A 22,879-nucleotide genomic window follows, 5' to 3' on the forward strand; every position below is an offset into this window, starting at 1 on the left:
ACGACGAATATATATCTATCTACAAACAAAGAACGTATGACGCAAACGCGGGCACCAATCTCTCCTAAGCCATCTAAAGGTAAAAGCGAGCTATCAACGGATGGCTTTTTGACCGTTTCCTACCTATTTAGTCGTTCGTGTCCCCAGTTTTTCATCTCTTCCCCATTCCACGAGATGCGTGCAAGACAAGTATGGACACATGGCGTGATGCATACCTCTGCTCAATGAAGAGCTACCACCATGGTGCTGACCAGCTGTAAGCGCACGAAGGTAGTATTCTTATATATATATATATATATATACCTATATACCTATGTACGAACTTCCACCTACCTACCTCGAGATACCGAACAAATCAATTCCCATCTTTACAACAACAACAGAAACCATGAGACAATCCCATGGTCATCGTGAAAAGAAGCACCGCCCCCAAGCTATCCCGACTGGGACCCCGAGACCCATGATCTCCCCACCGCGTCAAACGACTACTTCACGTATGCGCGCAAGCTCAGAAGCGAGGGATACCAGTAGGCTTTCCAGCAAGAGATGAACTCTAGGCGCGCCCTGGAGGCAAGGTGCCAGAGGCTCTGATCTAGAAACCGCTCACCATAGCTCTAGATCATCAAGTCCCACCCAACACCACCACCTTTCTTTCAATCCATACACCAAAATCGCAAGCACCGATCTGTGCCACCATGTCCGGAGTTTCGCCTCGCAATCCACCAACTTCCTACAAACTCCATGTCCCTCGCTCAGTTACAGACCATGAAGGGCGCCCACCCCGATCCAAAGGGGCGAAGACGGCAATTGAATTCCAAGCGGTCCCAAAAGGCCAAAATCACGATCTTATGGCTGTGCCGTACCGCAGAAGATCACGAGGACCCCTTTGCCGTCGCGCAAAGAAATGAAACGGAGGAAGGCTGACTGCCGCGCAGGGGGCAGACGACCTGGAACTTAACTTTGTTGTAATCCGTCAGGGATTTCATGCAACTCGTAACCTCACCCACGAGGGCATCCCGATGACCTTCTATGATGAGGAGACAGGAAATGAATGGGATGCAAGTCCTCCTCCACTTTAGCACTTCAACAGGAAGCGAAAAGGATCGAAAAGGAGAAAAGGTTGATACCTAGAGTCCCTACTGCGATTACAAACCTAGGGACCCAAGGACCGGCAGAATGAAGAAGATGCAGTAACCCGCCGACCGACATATGACTGTTATAATGGGCCATAACATCGAAAACCTCCTCATTGCCGGACATATTTACCTCACATGGAATGGTCATGAGCACATCACCATCTACCTACCTCATGGCGGATCCCAAGAACCAGCGGAAGCACATTTATGGCAAGCTCAAGGTGCCTAAGCAGTTTTGGGACATAATGACCCCCTTCGAGGACAGCGCGGTAGTCGATCCCAGTAGGCAACCAACTCTCTTCGACCAGACGGCTTAGGGTACCTTGCTGCCGACAAGCTGGGCCTTTCCATCGATCGGTTAACCTCGAAGATACCTACCTACCTTCAGCGACCAGCAAACTGCACTGTCTTCCTTCGATTGAGTGACAGAAGAACAGAAGAAGAGAAAACGTGTCCCCTGCACGGAACCGACGGATTCACTACAACCCCTCTAACAATATACGCTTTTAGCCAGGAGACAAACTGGAAGGCAACGATCTCAACCTTGCATTGAACTGCTTAAGCATAACGCGGCGGCGGCGGCGGCGGCGGCGGCGGGGAAACCAAACACCTGCCGCGCGAGAACATTCGACCCTTCTCAATTCGGGCTCAAGCATAACGACAATATCGTCTGGATCGAGGGGCTGCGCAAGTGGTTGGCGAAGAAAAGAACGAGGAAGGATATGAAAACTTTGCTTATATGGAATCCGCCATATCATAAGGCTATATCCACGAATTCAGAAGAACGAGAGGTGGAAGTAGGCGGATTCCACCCCCTTGGCGCAACAAGGTCATGATCTGGTCGGGCATGTATGGTCTTGGCTAGAGTCTGACGACAGCAAGATATGGATTGAGGAAGTACGAAAAGCAAGATGCAAGGGAAGAGGTACACCCGAACAGAACATTCCACGACAATTCCCAACGTGTCTATGATGCCTTGGGCATTCGTATTCTTCAGTTGGGAACCGTTCATTGGAGCACTTGGTAGATATGGCTCGGCTGGCGACGAGGTTGAAGGCGGTATGGAAGAGGGCGGAACTGTCGGGATGTACATCGTGTAGGAGCCAGTAGAATAATTGTCTTTGGACACCCTTGTATCAAATTGAAGGCAGTAGGGATGTTGGTCATGCATTGCTGACGTTTTCTTCGTGGAGTTTGTGCTAGTTGTGGTATGGAAACCCGCTGTCGTTACTGTTGTCGTGGTTATCGCTCGGGTTGTAGCTCGTAGTCTTCCTTTGTGTTCGTCGTTCGAGTTCCGTTCCGTTTCGGGTCTTTAAGTCGACGGCACTCGAGTGTTAGAGGTGGGCGAGCCATAATCATGACTAACAGGAGATGACGTGACAATCAAGGAAACGCAGAAAGCGTTCGCGAAACGCATCGTCGAAATCGAGGCATGTTTCCGGTTGACAATCAGCAGGTTAGTAGTGTCTGCGACGGCGCACTATCTTGCTAGAGGCAACCCAGATAGTATCGTACCTACGGGAGGAGGCTTGTAAGAGACCGCTCTGGTGGGAAGGCCGACTTGATGCCTCTGATAAGGCAGCTGCATGCGTCGCCCTACCTACCTGCCCTCCCGCCCGCTCGCTTGCCTCTCTCATCCGCCAGCAGGCAACAACCGCACCTTCCGGAAAGTTTTGGATACGACATGATTGTATGTAGAAGTTCATGCGCGACTAGTGCATCTGCCCGCGAGGCGCGCATACAAGGGATACAGATGTCATGTCGTCGTGGAGGATATATATGAAGTCAGAGAAGGCGCACATGTCATTGGAGACAGCATGTAGGCCAACTCTAACACCTGAATGAAGCTGTTCGGAGGTTTTAGTGTTTGAAGAAGGAGGTGCAGGATTCGGAGAACAATCAGCGGGTTCGACCTGAGTAGCTTCGCTCATATCACCGGCAATCACTGCGGAATCAGTATCCATAAGCACGAGATATGCAAGAAAGAGATGGCTACATTGACCAACACATTTGTCATCATGCCTCCATCTGCATTGTAATCTGCACATGCTACAGCTGGTCTTGGAAATTTACACTACCCAATCTTTCTCCTCTCTCTCTTTGGTTCTCTTCCCCTCTCCGCCGTATCCAGCCGTCTGCTTGTTCCTCAGCCGGCTCTCATTCACCTCTCACCATGTCTCCCAATCCGTCGAGTCTGCTGGAGCCTGACTCGGTGTACCTGGAGGACTGATGAAGGGAAACGACTTCGGTCTCCAAATGAGCTTCTTGCGCAAAGCAGATGGAGTGAGCGACCCAAATAACGCAAAGAAGAACTTGCCAATTGTTTTATATGCCGTCACGACATTGGGAGGCAACTTCTTCGTGACGATGAGCGACCATTCTTCTACCCTGCCACGATCAAACCAGCCACTGGTGAACGGCCTGACACAGTCCCAGAAGGACCACAGTACCCTGACCACAACCCTCCACGGGCCTGGCTTGGGAATCTCCCTCGGCTGTCGTCCCTCAAACCACGGGTGCCTCACCACCTCCTCGATGCTCATCCTCTCCTCCGGCTTCCATCTCCAGCAACCCTCCAACAGGTCCCAAAACAACTCAATCTCTTCCTTGTCCATCTTCACTTGCATACCCTGTTCATAGATATTCACCACTTCCATGTCTTCGCTGAAGGGCAACACCTCCTTCATCTTTGGGTCTGCCTCCTTTTCCTCCTCCAGCATCTCCCTCGCCGCCTCCGGGAATATCTCCAACCGTCTTACCCGCATCATGCGTTCCTTGAACCAGTTCCGCGTCCCGCACCTTGCAAGTCTTCGTTCGGCTCGACCCTCGTACACAGCCTTCGGGTCGACGACAGGATCAAGCTGGCTATCAGGTTTGTCGCCCCACACCTCGTCCAGCGGCGTCTCAATGTTCTTAATTTCGCGGTATTTGGAGCGGTAGGGTTCTGGCAGCGGGGAAAGTGTTTCCTCCCAGCTTCTAGCAACCGAGGACAGGTTGACGTCGTCAGATTGAAAGGGATTGCACGAGACTCGGAGGTGGGCGAGGGTGCAAGCGAGAGACCAGATGTCGCTGGCAGGGCCGAGGAGGGGTCGGGAGGTATTGTACAAGGTGCGAAAGACGGACTCAGGAGCGGCAAAGGAGATGGGAATCCCTGTCGTGCCTTCCTTTGGTGGCTGTTGGGAAGGGAAAGAGACACCGAGGTCGATGAGGACGGGATGGCGAGTGTAGAGACCGGAGACAAACGGAAGCTCGACGGGGGCGACGATGTATTCGGGTATATTGTTCGGCCGGTCGGCTGAAGGAAGCTCGTCGAAGAATTTGTCGTCACAAACTCGGATGATACGGACTCTTTGCGGTTCGGGCAGAACTTCCCAGAGTTCCGACTCGGGCATTTCGTCGGCTCCTGGCAGTAGACGGAGGAGAACGTTGCGGGGTCGGAGGTCGCCATGACAAAGTCCGCGCGAGTGCAGGAAGCGCAGACATTCAACGAGCTCAAATGCCATGTCCTTAATCAGGGACGTATGGAAGCTGTAGTAGTCGGGAACAATCTGGAGTGTGCAGCCGTGCCAGGGAAAAACGAGGGCCAGATGGCGGCCGTTGGGGCCGGTCAGCCAGAAATGCTCGATTGGAAGGCAGATGCCAAAGGCGTCGAGAAAGGAGCGGTCGACATCGCGGAAATGGCCGAGGATTTTGAGGTCGGGACAGTCGGGGGTAGACTTTCCGGCGGCAATAACTTTGACGACACGCCATTTGGTAACAGTGCTAGGCTTGTGGTGGGTGTCTTGACACAGCCAGACAGTGCCGTAGCCGCCGGCGCCGAGCTTGTTGACGACGCGGAAGCGACCGTTGGACCTAGGACCGAGTCGGTCCCCAAGGAGAATAGGGTGGAATCCGCCGTTTTGGTAGCGTCGGGGATCCTCCATATCGGAGTCATCGATGGGGAACTCGAGCTCGTAAGGAAATCTTTGAGTGTCGAGGTAGGACATGGTGATGGAAGGTCTGCGTGCCGTGTGCTTTGGTCGCGCGGTTGATGTAGTGCCGAATGGGCAATTAACGAGGAAGCTGTCAATGAACAATCAGACTTGCGAAAGATCGGAGAATGGTCGTCCTTTTAACCGTCGTGGAAGCGGCCGTTCAAGACTGCAAATGACGTGTCGCTCAGGGCCGATGGTTGCAAGGCAGTCGCACAAAAGCGGTGTTCACGGTTCAGATGCCGCAGGCCATGTCCGTGGGAGTGGAGAGTGGTGAATGGGAGGTGAAGAGGGGAAAGTGGAAGCAAGTGGAAGGCACTGGTGTCCATCTGTCAAGTGTCAACAGGCACAGGTTCCACGCCGCACTTTCTTTGTTCCGGTTGCCCACTTTAGCAAACAACACAGAACAACGACAACGACCCGCGAGTGGAACACGGGGCAGTACAGGTTCGCTACCTATATAATTGCACATCACATTCAAAGATTGCGCTGGTGAATGGATTGTGGGCAGCAATGTCAAGTCTCACCTCCAAAACGGGTGGTGAAGGCAAAGTTCACCATGACAGGCCTGGTGAACTGACGGTTGGCCTGACCATATGAGGCTATCCGGCGAACCTGATATATAACCTTGTCTATTCACAGGTCTTTCTTCCCCTTCCACCTATGCACTCTGGCTATGTTCACTACCTCTAACAAAACCTTCAGATGGATATGGACAGAGCGGAGAGCCGCGCTGGCCATGATATGCTTCGGTATCATGGACACTCCAGGTTTGCCCTAACAGTTGCAACCTGGACCTTGAACCAAAGGTTCTGAGCATCCACGGCTTCTTCACTCGTCCTCGAAGAATGTTTCTGGACTTGGAATAAAAGCTACACGATTCTCGATACTCGGCCCTTTCTTCTTTTACCACCACCCATCGACAAAAAATTGCAGTACCTTGTACACGCAAATCACCATCAGACATAGTCGATAAACACAACATCAGCATTGAAGATGACTACATCAATCTTTCGTCCTCCCTACCCAGAGTTTCATGATCAAGTCCACGACTTTCCTCTCAAGTCAGTCTCCCTAGAGGCCCTAGTTCAAAAGAAGGCCGCAGGAAGACGGAAGAGGTATGCGGGCGTCCAAGTCTGGGGAACGCCCAAGAAGATGACGAGCTCAAGGTCGAAAGAGCCTGTCACCGTCACCTGGATCGTGGATCCCACTCAAGACGAGCGATACGAGCCCGACGGCCCACAAATCGCTACCACGGAGGAAATTTGCAGGGAGGAAGCCGACAGATTGGGGTTGAAGTACGTTGTCATCAGGGGGGCAGCGCACGAGACCAAAAACATTTACGTTGACGGACGGACAGTCACCGTTTGGGACGCGTCGACTGGACGCTACCAAAATATGCAGAGGGAGGCCGACTCTCATTTCACTATCTATATGGGCCGGAGCAAGACCGAGCTCTTGCTCCAGGGCCACATATATGTGGTTTGGGACTCCCAAAAGTTCGGTGGGTTGGACAAGATGACCGACCCAGTCAACCAGAGGAAGCACGTCAGTGCTGAAGATGGTGAGCGACCAGTTTCTCACGAGTACTGGTCTCTGACCAAGGATCCTCTGCCAGCCAAATCTGGCTGAGCGTTTTCCATCTGAACCTGTCTCTCGGTGTTCGACAACAGTTTCTTTTCTGAGCCTCCTCTCTACGATCTGCCTCCCCAACCGACCCTCACAGTCATTGCTATTGCTAAGAAATACGCCTTCAACTCCTGCAACAACTCCCGGCCTTACTCCAACGACTGGGTTGCAATACAACAAAGCACGTCAAGCGAGGCGCATATTTCATTTTGGCAAAATATTCAAGCTCATATTTACTCCCGCCTTCACAGCAACGACAGCAAGCGCTGGACATCAGGCAAGAGAGCGAGCGCTTCTGCTACTATGAAGCAGCACCGTGAAGCTAGGAGTCAGGATGTCTTTTCTTCATTTGATCGGAACTGGCTCAGTGGCACAACCGTGGGGATACTCGCTTCATTGTTCAAAAAGGCTTGTCAAACCGGATTGTTCAACGGTCAATAAGTGGGAGGTAGATGTTTGGGGTCTAACATCAGCATACCGGAGGGTTATTGACAAGTTGTCAACCTGCTTGTCTCAGACATTAGGGTGCTCTATTTGGACAAGAGGGCACAACGCGAGCAAAGGGGCAAAGAGAAAGTAAAGAGGCATGAAATCAACCTGGAAGTTTCCAAAAAGTCGTTTGTCCACTGTGAACCAATTACCTGATTGTTGTCTACCAATGTGATCTCATCAGAGTTATATATTCCGATACCCTCTTTTACCTTTCGGTCTTCAAAGCATCATTCCTTCATCGCCATACCATCAAGTGCTTTGATCTCTTCCTTTCACTTTGTATAGAGGTAAGGTACAAATGAGCTTGGCTTTAGCACTGTTTCCTTTTGTCCTTAAATACCCGTCATAATTCACTTGTCCTTCATTCAACGGAAACCTATACCGATCACAATACGTGCAAAGGCGGTGTGACTTGAGATGCACTACGGCAGAAGTCGTTATATACAACCAATGAAGTAATCAACAGCATATTCAGGAACATATCAGCCCAAGACCTTCGACGAGCTACAGCTCCGTTTTCCCAGTTTACCGACCCCAACATCCAGGCCGGCGGGAACCCTCTTCATTTCCCTTCGACACACCATCCCATGTCATTGCATTCACCCACGACATTCCGACATGATCGAGCTTCTCTTCAGTAGAGGTACCTTAGGTAACACCCCGAAGTATCTTCATATTCCTCTTGAACGAGCATCTACTAACGACTCTTTGCCAGCAGCAAGCAGGTCGAATTACAACAGGAAGTGGAACCCAGATAAAGATGTGTCTCCAAAGTGGTCCGTTGCCTTCAGATAACTGAAAAACAGACTGGACAACTGCCCAGACAAGCAACCGACCTTATGTGACCATCCACGCACATCAGATATAGGAACTGATGAGTATCCAGAACCCTCAATCCACTACCAATGATCAGGGTACAGAGAGATGGAAGTACAGATACATGAATAGTATCGTGCCAAAGAGAAAGATTCGAGTTTCCTGGATCGTCGATCCCAACCAGACCAAGGATCGACGATACGTGAATAACGACGTGCCTATCGCCGTTACGGAAGAGATTTGCCGCGAGGTAGCGGACCGCCTGAAGCTGACTTGCGTCGTCATCAGGCAGCTTGCCCATGAGACTCGCAATGTGTACAAGAACGGCAGGACCGTTACGGTATACGATGCTGAAAGTGGGCAGTGGAAGAACGCCCGGCAAAAGGCGGACTCCTACTTCACCGTCTATATGGGAGTCAGCAAGAGTCAAAAGAGCTAGCTCTTGCTCCAAGGCTATGTCTATCTATCTAGTTTGGGACCCGGTTGAGTTCGGTACCCCTAATCTCAAGAAGATGACTGACCCCCTCAGTCAGAGAAAGTATCTCAGCTACCTAGTAACCAATTTGGATGGAGAATGAACATCCTGATTCCTGCAACTACCGTTCCAGCATCATCATCACTATCACCATACATCACCGGAAAAAGTTATGCGCCTTCATTCATACCAGAAGGGAAGCGGGTGCTTCGCCCCGAACTACACTTACATTTAGTTCCAATGCTATCTAATATTTTTCATGTTACTCGTCTCCCATGGCCGCCCATCGGCTTACTGCTTTTACTTCTGTCAACTATATATATCTCCAGATCATGAACTTAATTCCTCATCTCCAACACCCAAGTACATCAGTCGGTATGATACACACGACCCATGACCAATAATCCGGGAGCACAACCCAAAATGGCAGACAACTATTACCAACAAGATGCCGGGTTTTGAAATTCCCACCACCAGGGTACCTCTACCAGAGTCAAGACGCCCCAGCATGTCCCTGTCACTGGGTACCCCAGAAGGGATATCACCGTCGAGAAGCTTTTCCAACGCCTTCAACGCAAGAGGGGTAAGGCCGAAGAGGAGGAGATGGAATTCCAGTGGGAGAGCCTCCCTTCTGCTGATTTCCCAAACATTACTATCCACTGGGCCGAAAACTGGGCCGGAAAGTGCGGCGGGGATTTGACGCTGAATCGTTCTTTCGGGCGGAGGCCGCGGAGAACTCAGTTGGATGGAAAAGTGTGGTGGCGAGGTAACCATAGAGGTAATAGGAATGAGAATGAAGCGCTTGCTGTGGTTTGTGACTGTAGCGTGGAATCAATGAAATATATCAATTGCTTTCGCCTGATTTTCCTCGTTTAAAACGAACATGTTGGCCCAAGGCATTGTGCGTCTAGAGGTGTAGTGATGTTTCTGGTGATGCTTGGTTCGGCGAGATTGAATTTGTGTGATGGCGGACTTGACGCATGAAACTTGTGTTGAAGCCATCACCAGTTCTTGGCATTCTCTTAGCATTAGTGGATACGATCCACACATGGCTACCCTATATATAAGTCGGATTTCATCCTCCTTCTTCTTCTTCTTTCTCTCTTTCTCATCAATCAAGACTTTCACCACCACCACGTCGCTCTCCGTGATCACTTCCTTGCAGTATGGTTCAACACCTTGGTGGGTATGTGTGCGGTATATGACGAGGGACACTTGATGATTGAGCTAAATCTCGGCTGTTATTGCCTTATGTACCTCTACGCGACGCCTTCATGCACTCAATGGACATTCAGGTGATATGAAAAGTTGTTTTTGATGCAAGAAAATGATGGGCACTAGCAATCACGGAGCGGGTTCGAGTTCACGCGGGTACTTGCACTATCATCACTTTCTTGGTCAGATTTTTGCGATTTTTTTGGTATTTCACCTACGGCCAATTGTCCGCCAGAATAGTTACTTCAATCATCTCCATGTCTTTTTTTGTCTATACGCCGCACTACATCGATCCTCTCTTTCACACACCTCCGATTCCAATCTCTCGAACCTACTCCTTCGTGTCCCTCCTCACGAGCACTTCATCCTTTTCCCTCCCGCTCCTTCCCTCTCAATATCCAGGCACATGACTTCCGATAGTGACGACTTCCCGGTCTTCCCCTCAATGCCGAAGGCCTCTGACGCTGCTGGGAGAGAAGACATTGCGACCCCGATCGATCCTTCTCTTGATGAGCCACGCCGCCGGAATAATCATGAGAAGCCAAAAGATGGCAATGGGAACCCCAGAGATCTTGCCGAAGGTCTTGCAAGTGGGTTTCCAGAGATAGCGCGAGAGAGTGTTCGAACCCTTTGTTTTGTTCTTTTGTTTGTCCCAGAAAAGAATGTTGAACCAGTTGCTGATGTTCGCCTTGGCTTGTCCCAACTTGGTAGAAATGGAACAGACAATGCCGGATTCGGACGTGGTGAGGTTGGGTCTGGCGACAGCATCTCTGCGCTTCTTGCGGCCCTCGAACCAGGGGTGCTCCATGATCTGCTCAATCGTCGCTCTGTCCTCTGGTTGCCACTTGAAGACGGACATGACGAGATCCCAGAACACTTCGACCTCTTCCTTGGGAGGAACGAGCTTGAGATAATCCTTTCGGGTGTAGTAGGCGAGTCTGTCGGGGTTTCGTGGGATTGGCGTCCACAATGGCAGTTGCGCCGGGTTGCTCTTGGCCTGATTGGCGATGTCCTCTGCCTGCGCGGGGCTAATGTTCGTGCTGCGGGGATACAAGATGCGGAAGATCATGGGGTCTTTGGCGCCTCGCTCCTCCAAGTGATACTTGCGGTTCTTTTCCAGCTCCTCGGGTTTGGTAGTAACATACGACAGCTCTGAGTTGCTCTTGTCCTGTAGCTCCTCTTCTGTTTCGGCGGGAAGCTTGTACCACTCTCGAACTGTAGCTCGGAAAGGAGGAGGCACAGGGCCCATGGACTCCTCCATGCTGGGAATGGAGCTAGGGGCGTGGTTGTTGGTGCCGAAGGGCGGAAAGCCGAAGCGAATCTCGAACATGGCGGTGGCCAGCGACCAGATGTCCGCCTTGACTCCGATCAGCTCCTGTTGGAGGGTGAGATCTTCGGGGGATGCATACGGGCCCGCGACTCCGGAGGTGCACCTGACTGGATGGTCGGAAAAAGGATACGCGACGCCGTAGTCGACAACGGCGATCTTTGTCGACACCAAGCCAGAGCCGTATGCAATGTCGCCGCAGCCTACCAGGTACTCAGGCACGCTCGGGTTGCCTGTGACAGGCTGCGGCTCCTGTGCGTCGTCCCACACGACCACCGCAGCACGCTCAGGCTCGCCGAGAACCGCCAACAGTTGCTCCTCCGACCACTCATCAACACCATCTTTCAACCTCAGCAGGATGTTCTGCGGCCGGAAATCCCCATGGCAGAGGCCCTTGGAATGAATGAACTCCATCGCCTCCAACAACTGGAAGCAGATGTCCTTCATCATCCCGTCGCATTGTCCAATGCACCTGGCCAGCCCCGTCGTCTCCGGGCCCAGCCATTCCATCATAAGGCACAAATGTCTTCCATTAGGTCCCTCGACCCAGAAACTCTCCATCGGGATCGACACTCCTTTCATCTTCAGCAACTCCCTATCAACGCCCTCGAACATCTCCATGACCTTCAGATCTGCGTTGCCTCCCTTCAAGTTCGAAGCCTTTGCCGACATAACTTTGACGACGCGCCACTTCCACCTCTTGTTGTTGCGCATCTCGTCCATATCCTGACACAGCCAGACAGTACCGAAGCCGCCGTAGCCGAGCTTGTGAAAGACGCGGAAGCGGGAGGGGTTCGTGGAAGGACCGAGGTGGTCGCCGAGAAGGATCGGGTGATGGCCGCCGCGGCGGTATTGGTTGGGGTCTTCGACAGCGGACGTGGGCCATGGCTCAAGCTCGTATCCCTGTGGCGCATCGGAGACTGCAATGCTTGAGGCCGTCGACGGCTTACTGGCAGGCTTGGAGAAAGGGGAGTTGTTGGCGTCATCTAGGGATTCCATGTTGTTGATGGGCTTCTTCTGCGCGGGGGGGAGAGTGCTGGCCGTGGTAGACATTGTCGTGTCGGCGTGCTTGTGGTAATGAGTGTTTCTTTTTTCCTTCTTTTTTTCTTTGTTGCTTGTCGATAGGTAGATTTTTTGTCGTGCTACTTGTGGTGCTTTGCTTTTTCTTGTATTTTTTTCCCTTGTTGTTGTTTCCTTTGGTTGTGGTTTGCGAGCGAAGAGAAATCCGATGGAGGAGTTGGGTTGTGCCCGACCGAATGATTGACGCTCGTTTTGAGGGGGGAGGAAGAAAGGAATGAATTTGGGAGCAAATGGAAAAGACAAATGATATAAGAATGCGACCGTGGATGATTTGTCAAGCGGCAGGCAAATGCTCAGGTTTGCGGCGGGTTGTGTGGTGAACAGTGCCGCCGAAATGGTGGGAGACGAGCTGTTCACTGCTCAATTGGGTTGAGCCCTTCACTTCCCTTTGCCACCGTCAACCTCAAACCTGCACACCTGGCAGGCAATCAATTCACCAACATGTAAACCTGGTGAGATCACTCCGTTTGTCACTGTCATTCACAAGCTAATTTGTTGATGCACACAGAAAGCAGATCACGGTTGCTGTGGTTGCGGCTAGAGCTAGACAACCGAATGGAAGCAACTGCACCAAGTGACACCAACGTGAACCTTCTTCTCAGTAATATATATAGGACTTCTGCGGCTCTAGATGCGATCTCGCTGGTTCAAAGTGTCCAGGCACCTAGATTTCACAGAGACTTTGTAGTTATGACTGCCGCTACTACGGTCCTACCTCTACGAAACCTCAACACCGCAATGGCCGTCAACGCGAAGGGTTGGTTGATATGCATAGGTATACATGTACCAGAACCTTAAGCCCAGGTCAGCTGGTAGGAGGTATGGGTCAAGGTTCTGCCCTTCATGGCTGGACCGAACTTTTGGGTTCTGGCGAAGCTTCACCTTCACCCAGCTATCAAGGCCACCAGGTTCAGGTTCTGTCTCCGGTCTAGAGATTGACATTCATCACAACCTTTGCATGTCGCTGAATTAATTTCTTGCCCTTATAAATTCCCTGCACGACTCAAGTCCTTGACCATTTTTCTTCTCTCCCCATCGGCATTTTCGATCACAAGACTTCCCCGTCAGACCATTCCTCTCACTCACCTACGACACTGTCGACACCTTCTCTGTGCTTGTCTTCATTGATTACCAACGATATTCTTCGCCTTCCTCATCGACCTTCCTCATCGACCTTCCTCATCGACCTTCCTCATCGACCTTCCTCATCGACCTTCCTCATCGACCTTCCTTACCTTCGACATTCTAAATCGTCTCCTGTAGGTGCATCCCATCCAGGCATCATTATCTTCCGTTTACATCGGCATACACTAACAACTCTGTGCCAAAGGCTATCACCGCCAAGATGAATGCGAACAGAAAGTGGAATCCTGACAAGGACGACTGGCCCAAGAGGTCGATTACCTATGGCCAGTTGAAATATCGACTGGACAACCGCGCCGAGAAGAAGGGACCTCCGGTCGTACTCCACAACACCCAAGACATAGGAACTGAAGAGTTCCCGGAGCCGGTAACTCACTGGATAGAGAACTGGGCTGGTCGTTCCAGCGAAGTCTCCCTGAATGTGATCAAAGGCACCGAGAAGCTTTGCAGGGAGGAGGCTAAGGACATTGGTTTCACCTGTGTCATCATCAGATCAGGCATCCATACAAAAACGAATCAGTACAACGAGGATGGAACCGTCCTGACAGAATTCAACGCCAAGAGCGGCATGTACCAGAACGTTGTGGCGGACGACGACCCACATATTACCGTCTATATGGGGTTCGGTTTAGACGAATTAGTTGTCCAGGGACACATCTATATTGTGTGGGATGAGAAAGCCCTGTTCAACATGCGCCTTGTCAAAGACCCCCAGCGAGAGCGCAAGATTGTTCTCGAGGGACGGGAAAAGGTTGCCTCGGAGTATTGGCTTATCTGATGCCAGTGCTCAAGCACCTTCTCTGTTGGGCCAACTCCTCTTTTTCGACCAGGGAACATACCTCTACCCAGTGGTACCAGTCTACGACATCCATCGGCCGTTTGCTTTCGTCGACTTCGACTTTCTTCCACACAGTCTCCGGCAACATCACTTCCTTTCTTCTTTTTTCGACTACAGCAAGCTCGATCTCAACTTCGATTTTCTTTCACTCAGTCTGCGACGTTCTCACTTCCTCTCTTTTTCCTCGACTACAGCATGCTCATTCTCGACTTCGACCTTTGTTTTCATTCAATTTCCGACTTCGACCTTTCACCTCGACTTTCCAACTCTCGACTTTGACCGCTTAACTCCCTTCTTCAGCATCAGCATTTTCGACTTCGTTCATATCACATCGGACCATTTTCCCTTCCAGCGAAGCATTGGTGGAGTTTGGGGTTCGCTATAAGCGTGGGGCATGCATCAGCAATCTGGGCGTTAGCGCGTCGATTTGGGCGATTTCACATTCGGTTTAGCAAGGTCTTTATCTCTAGGGCTGACCGAGGGTTTGGAGTTAGATCATTACAACTTTTATTGATATAATTGCCCGTTCTCCCTAATTTCCATTCTACTCGGACCTGTGTGTTAATGGTTATGATGTTCTTCCTTCCGGTACAAGTGTTTGGGCCTGCTCAGTGAAATGGCTGGATGCGGGATACTTGGAACGATGATAAATGTGGAGGTACCAGTGTGGCAGACACTCGCAGTTCACGTCGCCTACAGAGTTGTACGCGTACAGAGAAAGCCTTCCAATTATTTGATGGGTGTTCACTCAACGCCTCCGTATTTTACTTCCTCATCTATAACGGCTATTGTGTTGCATCCCCTGCATTATCCCCTAGGATATACCTCGACTACCGACTATTCTACTATGTTTGGCTTGTTATTTCTGAGCCTTCCATGTCACCCATTTGCTACATGGGGTAACTTGAAAACATCGCATTGAGAAGGCGCTGACTACTAGGTACAGTCACGGTAGTACCATGTTTGATACCAGAAGGTATAGAAAACGATATTTGCTCTCTCCCTTCATTTATTTTCCATTTTGACGTCCTATAACTAGAGGTAGGTTTCGTCAACCACGTAGTTCGGATTGCATCTGCCATCATGGATCATCAACAATGGAATCCTAAGATCACCATCTGGCCGTTAGGCCAAACATTCGTTTCACTGTGAACCATGAAAGCAAGCACATAAGTACAACGAAAAGCCGGTCGACGTTCAGCGCTTGGGACTCCTAGGAATCTCGTGCTGGTGCCGCTTTGGCTCTGACGTTCCAAGATTCACTCAACACCATGCTGGCTGGCATCACAACCTTGAGAACGCCAGGTCTTTGGCCCAAACGGACCGGTGACCTGGAAGTTGGGTCAAGGTTTGGCCCTTCCGACAAGTCGTGGATGTATGTATACGGGTTAATTCACTGCACACTCGAGTTCAGGTTTTTCGCCCAACCTTGCGGTTTAGGTTCACTGTCGTCTATCTGTCGCTTGACAAATGTTTTCTTCTATCCTCATAAGAATCGCACTTCTACCTCCCAAATTCTTCAACGATTTTTTCCCTACCCATCGACATTTCGATCTTCGTTGATTCGGCAAACATCCTACATCTCGCCTACCTCAACCACACCACTGAATCGACTACATCGATCATCTTGGCTACGCTCACTTCTTCAACACATCCTACATCTCACCTACCTTAAGCATCTCGACAAAATCGACGACCTCGATACCCTCAAGTACGCCCACATCTTCAACAAACAATCTCGACCTCCAAGTCTCTAGACTTTCAGTCAACTCAAAGAATCCAAAGTCACCCATTCAAAGGTATAATCACCGCTCTACTCCATCAAACTACCGCGCGCACAACACTAACACGAGGACAGACCACCTTCACAACACCTAAATCACAATGCCTGGGTTTGAAATTCCCACTACTAGAGTTTGGAAGCCCGAGGATGGGTACCCCACAAGGGGTATCACACTCGAGAGGCTCTTTGCCCGCCTGCAGCGCAAGCGCGGAAAGTTAGACGAAGAAGTCGAGTTTCAACGGGAGGCACCCGTCTCCCCGGACTACCCGGAAGTGAAGATCTTTTGGGCGGAAAACTGGGCTGGAAGGTCCAGCGAAGTCACCATGGACCGAGTAAGGGGTACAGAAAAGATTTTGAGAGAGGAAGCCCATCGCCTCGGTTTTCAGGTCGTTATTGTTCGCTCCGGCGTCCATAACGAAACCAATCAGTATGCCGAGGACGGCACCGTTCTTACTTATGTCGACCAGAGGACCGGAAGAACCCGAAACCTAGTAGCCGAGGACGATCCTCACATGACGATCTACCTGGGTTATGATCTTGACCACATCGTCGTGCAAGGGCACGTTTACATTGTCTGGGATACCAAAGCCTCGTTCAATATGCGCATCGTCCGAAATGCGTCTGATCGGAAAATTGTCCAACCATGGCGGCAACCTGTCGCTTCAGAGTATTGGTATCTCTAGAGGTAATCAGTCGACACTCGCATGCGATCCTCCACGGTCCCTTCAATGCTTAGGTTCAACCGTCTGTTCTCTCTCTTCCCTGTCGACATACTTCCAGTCGCAACTCCACTCTATACCCCGTGGTACTGTTTCCTTTTCTCGACGTCATCCTGGCCGAATAGAGGTAGTCTTCAGCTTCCGGCCATCCTATTTCGGAATTCGACTTCACGTCTCCACCAATCATCGACCTCATCTTTTTTGCGACTTTTCTTCTTTTCGACATCTTCCTCTTCCAACGCCTCCTCCTCTCGCCAGGCTACCTACCTACATTTTCTTTCGGCAAATTCCTCTTTCGAAAATTCGGTTTTCATTCGGTCTACTAGCACATGAAGTCATGGGTCAGAGCACAGGAACTAGCGAGGAGTTAAGGCGTTGATTCCAGCGATTTTTACGTGGTACCAGGCAGCGTTTTGCGGATGGAATGATGGGACACTGGCGGCCATTTGAACATTTGGAATTTCATGTCACGGTTTTTCGAGCATGTTTGGAGTTCGGAAGCGTTACAAAAATTGATATTTCCTGCCTCTACATATCCAGAGTCTTTGCTTTATAACCTTGTTTGTTAGAGGTACGTAATGAGTGAAATAACTGAACGAGGAATGTGATGACGAAATGTAATCATCAGCTAAGGCAAATGCACAACGTACCTACAATTACCGTATACCACAGTGGGAATACAAGGAGGGGATCAAGTCTTGAGGGGGGGTTACAAGGCTTGACTGGTTTGTTAGAGCTGATAACGAGACAAGCCTTGTTGCAAAAGCAAGCACTGTTGGTTGAGGGAGGCTTCTGATTAGTTGGATTTGGGTGTAAAATAGCAAAAGCTAAAGACCCCTATAATGACCTTCTGAAAGGGCCACTATAAGAGTCTTTGCCCTGTTTTTTTTTTTTTTTTTTCTTTTTTTTTTTTTTTTCCTCTACAGTTAGCCGCCGGGGGGGGGGGGGGGGGGGGGGGGGGGGTGGGTCCGGATGAGGGTATTCACACTTTCACTTCCGCGCGAGACTTCTCGCGCGACGAAAAAAAACCTATAACTATTTGGAATCGAACTAGCGATCTCGAAAAGAAATACAACGACGAGAACCATTGAACCACTGGCCCAATTGATAGAATATTAGTCTTGGTTCTCTTTCTTATATTAGGGAGTAGGGGAAATAACTTTGGAAAAAAAAAAGATCTAAGAAAGCACTAAGTTTTTAAATATTTCAGCAGTCGTTTATAGCGTACTCTCAAGCCAACCAATTAGAAGCCTCCCTCAACTAATAGTGTTTGCTTTCGCAACAAGGCTTGTCAAAATGCAAGCATTGGACCCCCCTAACAAGGCTTGATGTGCTGGTGATTTTCCCGCTATGGTTTATATCTACCTACATACACTTCACAACACCTTCAAACACCTAGACGTCTTCAAGCATGGAGATACCTACCACGAGAGAGCTAGCCGCCGCAGAGATAAGCCCATGGTATTCGAAGAATTCGCCGACGAAAGCCATGGCTCTCCAGATCATCCTGATATATCCATCTACTGGTTAGAGCACTGGGGTAACATGGAACCCAGTTTACGGAGATGATTCTTTCAACAGAATGAAGGGGACCGAGTCTACAACAAGAGAAACCAGCACGATGCCTTGAGCACCATGGCGGTAACCCAGATCTGGTTTACAGTCAGACGGATCTACGAGAGATACCAGAAGCACGACCTCACTATCTATATACTTCACCTCAAATCAAACCACAGACCAATAAAAGGTGCCACCCCAACGTAGACCAAGATACCAACCGCAACCGTGGGACCCGGAAACGGGTTATTATCCCGAAAAAGGCGTCAACGTCAAAACAATCTACGAGCGATCTTGGCGTAACCGCCACAAACCAGTCGAAGTCCCCGACTTCCAAGACGAGAGCTTCGGCTTTCCCAACTTTCCAGAGATCTCTGTCCACTGGCTGGAGGTTTGGGGTGAAAACCCCAACTACGATGGAAAGAAGGACCTCATGCTAGCGACAGAGGCCATTTGCCGTGCCGAGGCAGCTCGCCTCGATTTGAACGCCGTTGTGATCAGGACAGGACTGCACAACAAAAAGGATCAGCACGCTGTCGACGGGACCGTGTTGACTTATGAGGACCCGAGAACGGGGTACATCAAGAATGATACCGCCAACGCTGATTGGCATTTCACTGTAGAGGTATACATGGGTTATGATGAGGAAAACGTCATCATTCAAGGCCACATTTATGTGGCCTTTGACTCCAAGGCCCCACAGGGGCTTAGGATCATGAACAACCCGTCCGTGGAGAAAAAGCACGTTGACACCGGTAAGGGGTACGTTGCTTCCGAGTTCTGGACCGTTACTTGAGGTAGCCGGCCAAAGTTGGCCTTCTTCCTCCAGTCCTATCTTCACTTATCAGCGTCGACGCTAAGGCTCCAGTCCTGTCTTCTTCATGCTCTCGACCCAAGTCTGGTCTCTTCTTATTCCGGCAAACCAATACCCAGTGGTAGTCATCCGGTCTTGTCCATCGCTTCATGTTCTACGGCTTTGCGTTCTCGCCTTCCGCATTTCAGCTTTCATTTCGTTACGACATCAGCATTCAGCCAGCATCTATTGGCGTTCAGCATGTCCTTTTTCTCCCTGCGTCTTTTTCCTGTCACCGGCAACGGACTTTCTCTCACGACATAGACCCAGCGGTCCTCATCGCTAAGCCGCTTCTTCGATCGACAAGACTCATCTCTTTTTTTTTCAATTTTTCTATCCGGCATTCATCGGTTCGGCATCTCTTTTTCCGGCGGTACCATTTTCGTTCAAGGGCATGGAGTAAGGTGTTGGCATTGGCGTTGGCGTTGCATGTGGCGTGAAAGTCTGGCACATAGCCGCACAGGGGTGGATATCATTTGTTCTAGGGCTGGAGAATGGACGGGTTTGATCAGGGCTGGCTTCCACGGAAAGTGCTAGGTATGCAGGTAATGAAAATGGGTGTCATCTTTGTGATATTTCGACAGTTTAACGTCGCTGTCTTGAACTCGTGCTGTGTCGACTTGTTCATAATCTATGTTGTGGTAGTTCGAAAGGCCACAAAGCGCTGAAGTTGGCCCGTCTCTGTACATGACTCCCGTCCAGAGAATGAGGGTCGCAGCGGGGAGTGGATTGGCGGGTATCCAGTATATCACGAAGTGGTGTTTCGACATGCGCCCTTGGGAAATTTTGAGCAGGCAGGTAGTGACGCTCAGCGTCAATCTGTTTTCGTCCCCCCTCTTGCTCACATTCTTGCGCATCCTTGCTCGCCAATAAACTACTTGTCCGTTGATCAGGGCAATGCGTAATCTATCCGGCATTCATGGGCTGAAATGACAAATGGAAGATACAGCGGTGAATATGAGTCTTGCCTGAAGCCCTCAGGTGGTTCAATGTCGATGCGACACCCGCAGGTCAAATCGGAATCTCGTCTTCATGAAGTAACCAAACTTTCGGGTGAAATCATTTGTTCTTCCTCAAAATGAGAAGACATCTGGTATCGCAACATGCGGACTGTGTGTGTTGCCGAACGGAACAGATAAATCGAAGCCTGCGAGTTGCCAGGTGATCAGAGACACCTTGATTGTTGGCAATCCGGCCCCGAAGAGGATAAGCAGCGAAAATGACCAATGGCGAGAGTGTAGCCAAGTCGAGGGTAAGCATTGAAGGCCTTCCACGAGGCTGCAAATTGCTCTTCCCTGATGTTGATGAGCTCCGATTTTTCACGGCACTTGGGTCTGTCACACAAGTACCTCTAGGTTCTCCCGGTCTTTCCACTCTCATCAGTCGGCGTACGGTCGGACGGTACAAATGCAATCTTGACGCCCGTGGATGTGTTTACTGTAAAAGATCCGAGTTCGAGGAAGGTATGAGATCACTTGAGGGATAACCGCGTTCCAAGAAATCTGCCAGCACGAGGGTACGTCTAGGGAATGGGGTGGATACGGGGAGGAAAGCCCTTCATAAATACCGATGAGGCGTGAGACACTTGCGTCTTTCCAGTCACTGAAAGCTCGAAGCCCTTCCATTTCCGAGAGTGCTGCCCTAGCTGACAACGGTTACTTGGAGCGAGCGGGAGGAAGCGAGTGTTACGCGGAGATCGAACTGACGTGATGGTAGAATCCAATAGGCATCAATATCGTAGACGGGGTGCCTGGAGAATGTGGGTCGAGCGAGTTCCACTATAAAAATGAATAAAATGAGAACCAAGAGAAAGTCAGTGAGGGCAAACTTCACATGCCCTCGTTGAGGCAGTCGCCCTTGTCGGAAACAAAAACACTCATGGCGCAATCGATGATCATCCGGTCGCCCTCCTTCCAATTTTCCCTCTACATCTGAGTCTCGGGGGCTGCTGTACACAAGGAAGCGATGTTCGCGGGAAAGCGCTGTAGGATACATTTTGAGAGGGGTTTCTGGGAAGGCACCAGGCTGTACGATGCAAATGAACGCAGGTCCAATCGACAGCAGGGTACCCCTCATTTCACGAGGAAACAACGAGCTTTAAAAGTGATTTCCACAATCAAGCTGCAGCGATGACATGCATGATACACAGTACTTCCCTTGTCTTTTACAGTGCTGGGTTTTTCCCTTCCACCGGACGCCGAGCAAGCGCACAAACTTGACCAAAACACCATGACCGGCCTCACCAAGACACCAAGTCAACATGTCAACATCTCAACATCGGCTCAACACCCCACCACCACCATCAACGCCAACATATTTTCGAGTCCTGGCTCCTTCCCTCTCGTGCCCAATCTAAGCCCTTCAGACTAGCCGTCTCTCTCTCTCTCTTTCTCTCTACAATAACAAACAACACAGTCAGTAACCCATGCCTGTCCATATGACCCCACCTCCCTTTAAGTCCTGACAGCATAACTCCCCTGCCCGCCACCCACATACACCACGTCCTTATCCCCATTCTGCCTCTCCACCGCACAACGCAATATTGACAAATCACCTACTTTGGACGTCATTTTCGTGCGCCTTGGCGGACATTTGGCTCAATGCCGCAGACATTAGAGCCGCGCGGAATTTGGAAACATGATATGGTACAAGAGGCTAAATACCTACCTACCAAGCCGAAGATCAGCAACCGAGTCGAATCTGGAACTTAGGTCCGATTCAATAATTAAACGGCTGATACTAACACCCAACCCAACAGGCCTCTCAGCCCTGTCCCGCGATACCCCCGTCAAAACCTCCGATGCGTCCCATAGGAAGACGACGCTCAACAACACCCTCAAAGTCCTCATCAAGTTCGCCCTCATCGAGCGGACCACCGAGTCCCACAACAGCATCACACCCCTAACCCGCAGCGCTAGCACAGTTAGCTCTCGCACTTCTACCAACCGCAGTCTCGACACTCCTGGTACGAATCAACATCGGAATTACAGTGACTCCTCTGACTCGCTCGACCTCTTGCGGATTCACTCGGTCCTTCTGCCGTGTTTTCTGCCATGCTTTATCCTGCCGTGGGGAGTCGTGTATGTCCGGACGGCACAATTTTTGGATATTGTAAGCCTCCTTCATATTCCAATTCATTTTTGTTTTTTTTTCCTTTCTGTTCTCGTCTCCTTACAATCCACCTTATCCTCTCGGTCCTCTCTGTTTTTCGCTAACCAGAAACAGGCGCATGCCTCGCAACCACCTGCCGAATTACGCTGAAGGGCAGCAGCAGCAGCAGCAGCAGCACCAACAAGACGACCAACAAGACGGCCAACAAGACGGCCAACAAGACGACCAACAAGACGACCAGTTGCATCAGGAACAGCAGCAGGAGCCACAGTTGGAGCTTTGGCATAGACGAGTTCATGTTCCAGACGTGGAGATGGCTGTCGTCGCCGCTGATCCCGCCCCTCCCCAGCACCAAGACCCCTAGTGGAGGCCGTGGATCAAGGATAAGTAGGTCCATGCTATTCCCATATTATGAAATTCATCGCTGACAGTTGCATACCAGTGCAGCGCCTACCCGGCAGTCAAGTTTTGCGTCGATGCCGCCAACAGGGTCTCGCAGGCCTTCAGCAAGTAATTTCCGATGTCCGTACCTGACGATGGGTAGTAGGAAATCTAGAAGATCATCAGTTGTGTCTGTCATCCACGTGTTGTGCTACTGATGTTTTGTGGTTGCTGTCGGGGTGAATCTGGACTGGAGGCTCAACTTGCCGGCCTGTTGCAGTCAAGTTTGATTGAGGCCACCGGGGAATCACTTTGAAGGGGAAAAAAAAAAGTGTGCCATTCAGGGTTCTCTT

At 50.5% G+C, this 22,879-nt stretch overlaps 10 protein-coding genes across 10 annotated transcripts; 7 read left to right on the forward strand and 3 right to left on the reverse strand.

Moving 5' to 3' along the window:
* Positions 1-1,309: 1,309 nt before the first annotated feature.
* NCU16614 (hypothetical protein) lies at positions 1,310-1,972 on the forward strand (the record flags this gene model as incomplete). The annotated part of the gene is made up of 2 exons (XM_011395712.1): positions 1,310-1,418; positions 1,647-1,972. 2 exons carry the CDS (start codon positions 1,310-1,312, stop codon positions 1,970-1,972), a joined length of 435 nt encoding a protein of 144 aa, XP_011394014.1.
* A 1,332-nt stretch (positions 1,973-3,304) lies between these two features.
* stk-35 (serine/threonine protein kinase-35) lies at positions 3,305-5,122 on the reverse strand (the record flags this gene model as incomplete). Its single annotated transcript, XM_957650.1, has 1 exon — positions 3,305-5,122. The coding sequence occupies one exon, from the start codon at positions 5,120-5,122 to the stop codon at positions 3,305-3,307; it is 1,818 nt and encodes a 605-aa protein (XP_962743.1).
* Positions 5,123-6,103: 981 nt separating this feature from the next.
* On the forward strand, positions 6,104-6,739 carry NCU05656 (hypothetical protein; the record flags this gene model as incomplete). The annotated part of the gene is made up of 1 exon (XM_957651.1): positions 6,104-6,739. One exon carries the CDS (start codon positions 6,104-6,106, stop codon positions 6,737-6,739), a length of 636 nt encoding a protein of 211 aa, XP_962744.1.
* Positions 6,740-8,015: 1,276 nt separating this feature from the next.
* Positions 8,016-9,419, reverse strand: NCU05657 (hypothetical protein; the record flags this gene model as incomplete). Its single annotated transcript, XM_957652.1, has 4 exons — positions 8,016-8,449; positions 8,749-8,766; positions 9,002-9,324; positions 9,403-9,419. The coding sequence occupies 4 exons, from the start codon at positions 9,417-9,419 to the stop codon at positions 8,016-8,018; spliced, it is 792 nt and encodes a 263-aa protein (XP_962745.1).
* A 757-nt stretch (positions 9,420-10,176) lies between these two features.
* Positions 10,177-12,136, reverse strand: stk-36 (serine/threonine protein kinase-36; the record flags this gene model as incomplete). Its single annotated transcript, XM_957653.2, has 1 exon — positions 10,177-12,136. Exon 1 carries the CDS (start codon positions 12,112-12,114, stop codon positions 10,177-10,179), a length of 1,938 nt encoding a protein of 645 aa, XP_962746.1. The 5' UTR covers positions 12,115-12,136.
* Positions 12,137-13,486: 1,350 nt separating this feature from the next.
* NCU05659 (hypothetical protein) lies at positions 13,487-14,062 on the forward strand (the record flags this gene model as incomplete). The annotated part of the gene is made up of 1 exon (XM_957654.1): positions 13,487-14,062. The coding sequence occupies one exon, from the start codon at positions 13,487-13,489 to the stop codon at positions 14,060-14,062; it is 576 nt and encodes a 191-aa protein (XP_962747.1).
* Positions 14,063-15,393: 1,331 nt separating this feature from the next.
* NCU05660 (hypothetical protein) lies at positions 15,394-16,588 on the forward strand (the record flags this gene model as incomplete). The annotated part of the gene is made up of 2 exons (XM_957655.1): positions 15,394-15,497; positions 16,036-16,588. 2 exons carry the CDS (start codon positions 15,394-15,396, stop codon positions 16,586-16,588), a joined length of 657 nt encoding a protein of 218 aa, XP_962748.1.
* A 1,671-nt stretch (positions 16,589-18,259) lies between these two features.
* NCU05661 (hypothetical protein) lies at positions 18,260-18,977 on the forward strand (the record flags this gene model as incomplete). Its single annotated transcript, XM_957673.1, has 2 exons — positions 18,260-18,265; positions 18,372-18,977. 2 exons carry the CDS (start codon positions 18,260-18,262, stop codon positions 18,975-18,977), a joined length of 612 nt encoding a protein of 203 aa, XP_962766.1.
* A 1,276-nt stretch (positions 18,978-20,253) lies between these two features.
* On the forward strand, positions 20,254-20,744 carry NCU05662 (hypothetical protein; the record flags this gene model as incomplete). The annotated part of the gene is made up of 3 exons (XM_957674.1): positions 20,254-20,286; positions 20,390-20,497; positions 20,634-20,744. 3 exons carry the CDS (start codon positions 20,254-20,256, stop codon positions 20,742-20,744), a joined length of 252 nt encoding a protein of 83 aa, XP_962767.1.
* A 519-nt stretch (positions 20,745-21,263) lies between these two features.
* NCU05663 (hypothetical protein) lies at positions 21,264-22,509 on the forward strand (the record flags this gene model as incomplete). Its single annotated transcript, XM_957675.1, has 3 exons — positions 21,264-21,357; positions 21,793-22,114; positions 22,260-22,509. The coding sequence occupies 3 exons, from the start codon at positions 21,264-21,266 to the stop codon at positions 22,507-22,509; spliced, it is 666 nt and encodes a 221-aa protein (XP_962768.1).
* Between the last annotated feature and the right edge of the window lie 370 nt (positions 22,510-22,879).

The sequence above is a fragment of the Neurospora crassa genome, linkage group III, assembly GCF_000182925.2.
Source record: "Neurospora crassa OR74A linkage group III, whole genome shotgun sequence".
Taxonomy (NCBI): Eukaryota; Fungi; Ascomycota; class Sordariomycetes; order Sordariales; family Sordariaceae; genus Neurospora; species Neurospora crassa.